This window comes from Artibeus jamaicensis, unplaced genomic scaffold, assembly GCF_021234435.1.
Source record: "Artibeus jamaicensis isolate MK-2021 breed Jamaican fruit bat unplaced genomic scaffold, CSHL_Jam_final scaffold_1964, whole genome shotgun sequence".
Classification (NCBI taxonomy): domain Eukaryota; kingdom Metazoa; phylum Chordata; class Mammalia; order Chiroptera; family Phyllostomidae; genus Artibeus; species Artibeus jamaicensis.
Window position 1 is genome coordinate 68,815,999 of NW_026522030.1, and position 8,923 is coordinate 68,824,921.

The 8,923-nt window shown below is 43.0% G+C and overlaps 1 protein-coding gene across 2 annotated transcripts; it reads left to right on the forward strand.

The window, feature by feature from the left end:
- Window positions 1-1,489: 1,489 nt before the first annotated feature.
- LOC119052097 (procathepsin L) lies at window positions 1,490-6,458 on the forward strand. 2 transcript variants are annotated; one of them, XM_053656556.1, is made up of 8 exons: window positions 1,490-1,605; window positions 2,727-2,863; window positions 3,148-3,270; window positions 3,370-3,519; window positions 3,729-3,953; window positions 4,401-4,566; window positions 5,205-5,322; window positions 6,069-6,458. In XM_053656556.1, the coding sequence occupies exons 2-8, from the start codon at window positions 2,738-2,740 to the stop codon at window positions 6,166-6,168; spliced, it is 1,008 nt and encodes a 335-aa protein (XP_053512531.1). In that variant the 5' UTR covers window positions 1,490-1,605; window positions 2,727-2,737; the 3' UTR covers window positions 6,169-6,458. The 2 variants fall into 2 exon arrangements, with proteins under 2 accessions (XP_053512531.1, XP_053512532.1); XM_053656557.1 differs by lacking the exon at window positions 1,490-1,605 and adding an exon at window positions 1,633-1,784.
- Window positions 6,459-8,923: the final 2,465 nt, after the last annotated feature.

Genomic DNA, 8,923 nt, shown 5'->3' on the forward strand with positions numbered 1-8,923 from the left:
TTACAGAAGCTTCCTTGTTTTTTTATTCTAAAGCTTTTCCTCAACCCGACTGTCTTTGAATTGTCTCCCTTGATATATACAGCAAGTTGTTTTCATATCATATTGGTGGTCTTCATTTACTTCCACTTGTTGACTGCCAGAATTTTTTTAAAGGAAAAAAATACCTCCAGCCATATGCAGTACACTGTACTTTGTAACCACTTGAGAACTTGTGGTTCCTAGTAGTGTTTGACGGGAAAGGGATTTTACTACAAAAGACATGAAGTGGATTTTTTAACAAACTGATTGTTTGAATACCTGATTGTGCTTCAGTGAAGTCTCTCAATTTAACGTTAACTGAGTCTACAAATCAACATGCATTATGACTCCATTTTTGTGAAAAAATATAAAGATATGCCTACCAAGGAGTTACGAGGGAGGGGATGAGAGATGTTTATTCTCTAAAATATATTTAAATTCTACAATGAATGTTTCTTAAATAATTTTTTTAAACATTTCTGAATTAATTTTCATATATGTATATGAAAATTCATCTGAAATATTTCTTCAAACTGTGTAACCTAAACCCTAACATTAAATGTCAATAAAGCACATTTCTTAGAGCCAAGAGAAGGACTTTGGATACTAAGAAAGACAATGACCCATAACGCAGAACATAGGGAAGTAAATGTAGTTTCTGCCCTTCTCAATTGCTGTTCTTTTTATTGAGTCAAATTCTCTTGTAAATAACTCCGTTGATTCTCAGAAAGACTTGACAGGCAAGGAGCACTACAGATGCCAGCCTTCCCTGGAGACCCAGACAGTCTGACCCCTCTCCTTGTAGGGATTTGGGCCTACCAGCAGCGTCCGTGCGAACCCCTGGCTCAGGGAAGTTATGAATGCGGCCCAACAGAAAATTGTGAATTTACTTAAAACATCACGAGATTTGTGTGTGTGTGATTACATGTCACAATGTATTTATGTGTGGCCCAGAGACACCAAAAGGTTGGGATACCCCAATATCATGCCCCGCATTTGGGGCATTGCCTTTCCTCTCCACATTCTTCCCAAACCCAGCTGCGACCATCCCAAAACAGGGAGAACACACCCGCCCACAGCTTGCAGCGGAATAAACAGGAACCACCACACACTATTCTCAGCGTTCTCAGCGTTCCTGATACTTTAACCAAAAACTCTAGGACCAAAGAACACAAGGGTTACAGTGAAAACCCCCTCAGGGCTCCCTGCAAGCTTTTCACAAACCACCCGCCAAGGGCATGAATTCAGAGTAACTAATGGGTGCGGCTCGCAGGGCGGCGGGAGACCCTCCTCACCGCCGACCCAGTACTCCAGCTCGCCTCCTCCCGGCGCACTAAGGGAGATTCGACTTTTGCCGGGAAGAGTGGGATGTCTCTGGCTGGGAATCCGAGAGCCCGGAGGCCCCGCCCCGGGCCGACTCAGCCAATCGCGGTGCGTATAGGCGCGTTGGGGGCAGGGCGCCCGGGATGAAACCCTGGGCCTTAAAGGCTGAGTCAGGCGCAACCGGGCCAGAACCGCGGGCCTGGTCGACCTTCGAGGGGCTTCCTCTGTCCGTGGAGTGCCGCTGCGCAGCTGTGGCAGCCACAGGTCAGTCGACGGCTAAGGCGCGTCGGACACATTGGAGGAGGGGGTCCCTCCCGTTCGGCGACACGGGCAACGGGGCAGGCGCGACCCCCGGGAACGGGAGCGTCGGCTTACGCAGAGCTGGTGAGGGTTGGTGAGGCTGGGTCAGCGCTGCCTCGAACCCTGAACCTGGCAGCCTGGAGGTAGGGAATGGTAGAAGGAAGATTCAGGGAGCCGAGGGGGACGCTGAGACCTGTGCCGGAGCCGGACAGCCTCCGGGCGGTAGCGGGGCGGTGGCCGGGCGGTGGGGCCCAGTTCCCAACGAAGCGTCCACATCCTCTGGAAGCGTCTAGCGTGCGCGGGGGAGGAGCGGGGGGGGGGGCGGCGGCGTTCCCGTGGCCCGGCCCCGCCTGCAGTGTCAGCTACACCGGGCCCGGGCTTGTGCTCTGAACACCTGGAGAGCAGGGCCCCGTGCAGGCATGGGAGCCGGGGGGCTGGTACTGCTAAGAGCCATGTGATGGCGTCACTGGTTTAGGGGAGGGACTAGGTCTGTCGGGCGCAGAGGCCAGTTGTGCAGACAGCAGAGCGCTGGTGTGCTTCTGCCCATTTTTTCTTGGGAAGGCCTTTCAGAAAGGTTTATAGGCATATTTCACCCCCTGCCGTACAAGTCAAGAAGAAAGGTGTAAGGTGGACACCTAACTCCAGAGGATCACCGTCCTACTTGGGATCAGGTGTCCTGGTAAATAAGAATTTCTGAATCATTTTGATACCTTGAGTTAAAAACCTGGGCCAACAGTTACCTGGTCGTTGCTTTAAAATTCTGACCCTTAAGGTACCCTAAGACTCTTACCGAAACCTAAATTATCATTGTACTGTTACAATAAAGTCTGTCTCAATTCCCATAGCACTTGTCAGTCTGTTTTTCATTTCAATGGCTGAATCATATACCTCGGCTATTTGGTAAGTCCTACCTGTTTCTCCACCCACATTCTTAGCCTTCTTCCACAGACTTCCATAAATATTTGGGAAGGTCATTTCAATGTTATTACCCAACGATAGTGACCAAAGAAAAGTTTTCTTCAGAAAGGATAGGTTTTTAGAAGGATTGGTCTAATCAGATAACTCATCTTTTCTCCCCTTTCTAGGTTTTTGAAACATGAAAACTTCACTTCTCCTGGCTGCCCTTTGCTTGGGAATAGCCTCTGCTTCTCCAAAACTCGATCACAGTCTGGATGCACAGTGGTACCAGTGGAAGGCAACGCACAGGAGACTTTATGGCGCGGTTGGTAATATTGGAACTGTCTAGAGGGATCCCACTGAGAAAAGGCCCTTGTAGTTAGGAGTTTATAGCCAGAGAGGAGCTTCCAGAGGTTAGATTTACCAAGGCAGTAACTTAATGGCAGCCATTAATGGGCCCAATAACAGGTATACATGCCTGTGTGGGAACTTGGAGAACAGCACCCAGAAGTATAAAGCCTTCCTGGGCTGTGGTTTCTCTTCCTCTTTATCTGCAAATCCACTGGGTTTTCAGTAGAAATAAAGGCAATATGGTATGTTTGCCACTAGGATGAAGAAGGATGGAGGAGAGCAGTGTGGGAGAAGAATATGAAAATGATTGAACTGCACAATCGGGAATACAACCAAAGAAAACATGGCTTCACCATGGCAATGAATGCCTTTGGTGACATGGTGAGTGTGGCATGGGAGGCTTCGGTTTTTGTGCTTCTTCTCAGTACTTTAGCAACATAACCTCTTGCTTTTCAACAATTTATTTACTTCTCCTTATAGACCAATGAAGAGTTCAGGCAGGTGATGAATGGCTTTCTAAACCAGAAGCAGCATAGGAAGGGGAAATTGTTTCGAGAACCCCTCTTTGCTGAGATCCCCTCATCTGTGGACTGGAGACAGAAAGGCTATGTAACTCCTGTGAAGAATCAGGTATGGTAGCATTCAGATCTTTCATCTCAGGAAAGCCAAAAATGAATGGCATCCCTGCTTTAACAGACTGGAATAACATGCTAATGTTAGTGTTTTTTAAACACTAACACTGTTTGCTAGTGGTTGTTTTTTTAAATAGTGTTCAGGTATATGGGTTGTTGTCAGTCTTCGTATTTGTCTTGTAAACTGATCACTTTTTTTATTTTCAGGGTCAGTGTGGTTCTTGTTGGGCTTTTAGTGCAAATGGTGCCCTTGAAGGACAGATGTTCCGGAAAACTGGCAAACTTGTTTCTCTGAGTGAGCAGAACCTGGTGGACTGCTCTCACTCTCAAGGCAATCAGGGATGCAATGGTGGCTTAATGGATAATGCCTTCCAGTATGTCAAGGACAACAAAGGCCTGGACTCAGAGGAATCCTACCCATATCTTGGAAGGGTAAATGGAGCTTAGTATCCTGTTACTCCAGTTCTGCTTTTGAAAGTTGAACATTTTCAGAGATAACAGACACCTTTCCATTCACATGTTAGATACAAACTCTCAGAAGGGTAACTGTAAATTTCCAACCTTTACACAGATCCTTGATTAGGTGGTTAACTATATAGATGGTCTTATTTCTATGTAACATGAAGAATATATGCATTATTCTGCATATAATGCCAATTTCTCCTTAGTGAAGAATTTCCCAAGAACAGGTAGATTGAAGGGGTCTCATTTGCTAACTTTTCTATTTCGAGCCTACCAGTAGCATTTTGCTTTCTGGGCTGTTGTCAGAGTTGACTTAGACATCAGTAAGGTACAGACTGCTAAGTTTGGGGGTCTTAGAACTCATGTTTCCCAGGAGGTGCGTGGTAGTCATTGTCTCTTCCCATTTACTTTTAAAAGGACTCAAATACCTGTAACTATAAACCTGAGTATTCTGCTGCCAACGACACTGGCTTCGTGGACATCCCTCAGCATGAGAGGGGCCTTATGAAGGCAGTGGCAACTGTGGGGCCCATCTCGGTTGCTATTGATGCAGGCCATTCATCGTTCCAGTTCTATAATGAAGGTAGGTGTCTAGCTTATTATAGAAATGCAGGCAAAAATGGAAAACACCACCATGGTTACCTTTTTGGTATGGAGTCCTTTCCAAGACTAGAATTTTGAGTGTATGCATTTCATATAGTGATATTTCCACTTTTAAATATTCCCTCATGATCACAAACCTCATAAATATTTTAAAATGGCTCTGTAATTCATTCAGTAGATATAATCTAATTTACTTGACTATTCTCCAATTGTTGGACCTTTTTTTCAAAAATTTCTTACTATTGTAATTAGAACTATAAAGAGCCCTGTGGCTCAGGGTTCTTTATAGAACATTTAGTTGGCATTCTAGGACTAGGAAGGATTATGCTGATTAATAGTAGTTAGATGAGTGCCTAAATAATATTGGTTTTGATAACTAGATCTTACTGAAATTTTTTTTTTTTAGGTAGAAAGTGTATCAGATTTCATTGTTTTGTTGATTTCCAGTGAGTTGGGTTTGATGTTTTACTTTTTATCAGCCATTACTATTTTAAGTCTTGTAATATATGACACTACACTGAGCTTTGAGATGCCTCTCTTAACTGTAGTATTTAGGGCAGGTTCCTGTCACCTGTCACTTGGAGGTTCTCACTCCAACACTGAATTTTACCCTCACAGGCATATACTATGAACCAAACTGCAGCAGCAAAGACCTGGATCACGGTGTTCTGGTGGTTGGCTATGGTTCCGAAGGAGCACAATCAGACAGCAACAAATTTTGGATTGTCAAGAACAGGTATAAAACTCCAAATATTAAATTTGAAATTGAGAAGGGAATCCTTGTTTGAAATCAGTATTTGGTTTTAGGTCCAAAAATGCTCAATTTTGAAATCCCAGGAGCCTTTTTCCCACTTAGAGACAATACAAAAGTTCTGATGTTTGATTATAAAATTCTGCAGCAACCTTGTTAGTGTCATGTGTTTGTAGTACTGCATTTCAAAATTCTGAAATTTTTCTTAAATACATTTGGCCCCAAGGGTTTCAAACAAAGGATTTTTTTACGTGCAGAGTTGAGAGTTGGGTTCCTTTTTCTGTCTGCAGTTTTTCAACAGGTATAGTGAGCATAAACATCTACCTCTGCTGATTATTTAAGTTAAAAAAATACCCAAGAGTTCAGTGGTCTCAGCATTATTCCTGTTACCATTCATCTGATGCCCTGCGAGTGCGTTCTGCTTCCCTTCTCAGAGCCCTTGGGGGTTGTCAGGAGCAATTCTCACAGTTAAGTTCTTTAACTGAGATGATGCGTGAGAAGAGAGCCTGTGGAAACAAACTATTACGTTGGACTGTTCTACCTCAATTTTCTATCTAAATAAGTTAAAATAAGGACCCAGGGGAATTAATATATTTATAACTGTATGTAATAGCACTGAGAATAGTATCTGATAACATGGAAACACTATTTTAAGTGTTACCTAGTATTAATAATGAAGCTGATGTGTATTTGATTCTTTGTGTAAAATGGGAAACATGCTCTTTTTTCAGCTGGGGGTCAGGATGGGGCATGAATGGCTACGTAAAAATGGCCAGAGACCAGAGCAACCACTGTGGAATCGCCACCGCAGCCAGCTATCCCACCGTGTGAGCTGATGGACAGTGACGCCCTTGAGGAAGGGCATATCCGGAGGAATTCTACCTTAAAACTGATCGCACCTTTATTGTATAAGATGAGAAACTTGAATCATTAAGGATCCAAGTTGTGATGTGAATTCTCTGACATTTTTAAAAGGGTAAATGTTACCAGTACTTTAATTACTGTTCCAAATAGCTTTATAATGTTGAAGACTCACTGCTTAATTCTGACTTTTGAATTTTCATTTTTTAAAAGGATATATAAAACTTTACCTTTTAAAATAAATTTTAATTCAGTATGTAGATATGGAACTTCTGTTTTTAATTCACTAAATTTTTGCATAGTCAAGAAATATAATTGGGCTATGAAGACATAACTGAATGTGCCAATAGCATATAGGAGAAAGATACTGGGTAGCCCTCTGGATCTTGTGGTTATAAATAATGCGGATTTCATGTCAGCTGCCCATTGGGTGGTGTTGACCTAACCCATGAATCTAGCAAAATGTGATAAACAATCTGGAAAGACAAAGGTAAATTTGTTTTAATAAAAACAACTTATTTTTTAGAGAAATGAATAGACATACAGAATTCTAGGTTTTAGGTACTAGAAAAGGAACTCCTTCCTTGGACTCAAGTTGGTTAAAACTTAATAAGGTTATGCGATAAAAGTCTCAGAGCCAGTTACTGAAGCATCTTCCTGACTTGCTGATGAAGAGCATGTGACTACTTTGCAGTTGAGAAAGGACACAACACAAGAGCTTTTCAAGGCTGTTTTGTCTTTCTTCTGCCCGGTCTCTGAGGACATTCCACATAACTTTTCTAGGACAAGCCTCATTTGTTACTCAGTGTGAGCAAAAGTACGTATAGTGGTTGTGGTGAACGGATCTCAGGTGCTTAGTAATAACTGAAGAAGTGTGTTCAGGTTCTACAGGAAAGGAGGCTAAGCTACAAAAATAGTTCTGGCTTTTGAAGATGAGAGAGATCACTGGGGAAAATGTGGGTTTAGCTACCTGGTCTCTGATTTAAAAATAAACTCAGAAGAGCCCCGGCTGTTTTGGCTTGGTTGGTTAGAGCATCATTCCATGTACCAAAAGGTTTCAGGTTTGATTCTTAAGACGCATACCTAGGTTGTGGGCCTGGTCCCCAGTTGGGATGCATACGAGAAGCCTCTTGATGTTTTTTGTGCTCTTATAAATAAATTTTGGAAGTTTTGAACAAATAAACTCAGAAGAAAACTGCCTAAGCATACAGTTATACAGGAAACTCGTTAAAATATTGAATCAAATCTCTGCTTAATGGGGCCTTATTAATAAGTTCAGTCTAATCTGTAATATTCATTCCCTTCCCATGTTCCCTAGATATGTCTGTATAAATTGAGAAAATCAGGGAGTTCTTTTGGACTGTATTACACCCAAAATGGGTCACACTTGGTACCTTACTTGACTCAGGTTATAGAAATAGGGATGGTGAGAGCAGTTCCTAGGAAGATCAGCAGTGTCTTTCAAGGAAAGTACCTCAGGAGAGGCCATTGCCTGCATTGCTCGGGCAAAGCAGGGTTAACAACCTAAGGCAGAGCTAGAAGGCCTGCTCCTGGCAAAGGAGCTCAGCAGGATGTAGGGGTTCAATATCCCCAGCTTCATCAGAATGCATCCAGATACTCCCAGATTTCAGCAACTTCCTTCCCAATTAATGCCCTCGCTTTAACAGCTCATAACCCTGTGCGCTGGGAACTCACCTGGCACTGTGATTTCAGCCATTTGGAGAATGAGACTATGGCTTTAGTTTTCAAATCTCAACTCTGTGGCCTCAAGTGATAGGAACTTCTTTTAGGGCAGACACGGAAACTCGGTCATTTAGGTGGCATGAGCCAGAAATTCAAAGCCCTGAGCTTACCCTTTCCTTTCCTACTTTGTCCAGTGCAGTTATGCGCAAACAGCCAGTCATACTCGTTAGTTTGACCATGACGTTCTACTGTATCAAATGCATGGTTACCCAGAACCTTACCTCTTTAGAACTCTGACTAGGAATATCCATTGGTGGTACTTTGCCTGTCTCTGTGGCCACATCTTGCCAGGCATGGACTGTCAGTGCTCTGTCAGATTAGAGAGTCCGTTCCAGAAACCAGGAAACCTGTTCTTGAGATTCTTTTCCTCTGTCAGTAATAAAATATGCATTTTAAGGAATTGGCTTATGCCATTGGGACTGGCAAGTCCAAATTTCTAGGTCAGACTAGCCAACTAGAAACTTGGGCAGTACTTCTATGTTACAGTTTTAAGGCAGAATTCCAGGAAACTTCAGGTTTTGCTCCTGAGGACAACTGACTGGATGAGTCCGAGCCACATCATGGAAGATACTCTGCTTTACTCAAAGTCAACTGACTGTACTGACTGTACATGCTGATTACCTCTGCAAAGTACCTTCACAGCAACATCTAGACCAATGGTTTTCAGCTGGCGTGCTGCAGCACACTGGTGTGTAGCAAGAACTTTTACAACCTGCAATACCTGACTATTTGGTCAGGGGCACTGATCTCTTTGCCCTTGGATGGTAAGAAAAAAAAAGCAATAGGTAACACAACAATAGCCACCTGGTGTGAATAAATCAAAATTACATTTATTTTTTTGGCCAGATTGGCAAAATATATTTCTTTTGGTGTGCCGCAGAATTTTAGTAATTAGTTTGTGTGCCATGAGATGAAAAAGGTTGAAAATTGCTGAATGAGACTGGAGTTTGACCAAACCACTGAGCACCATAGGCTAACCGAC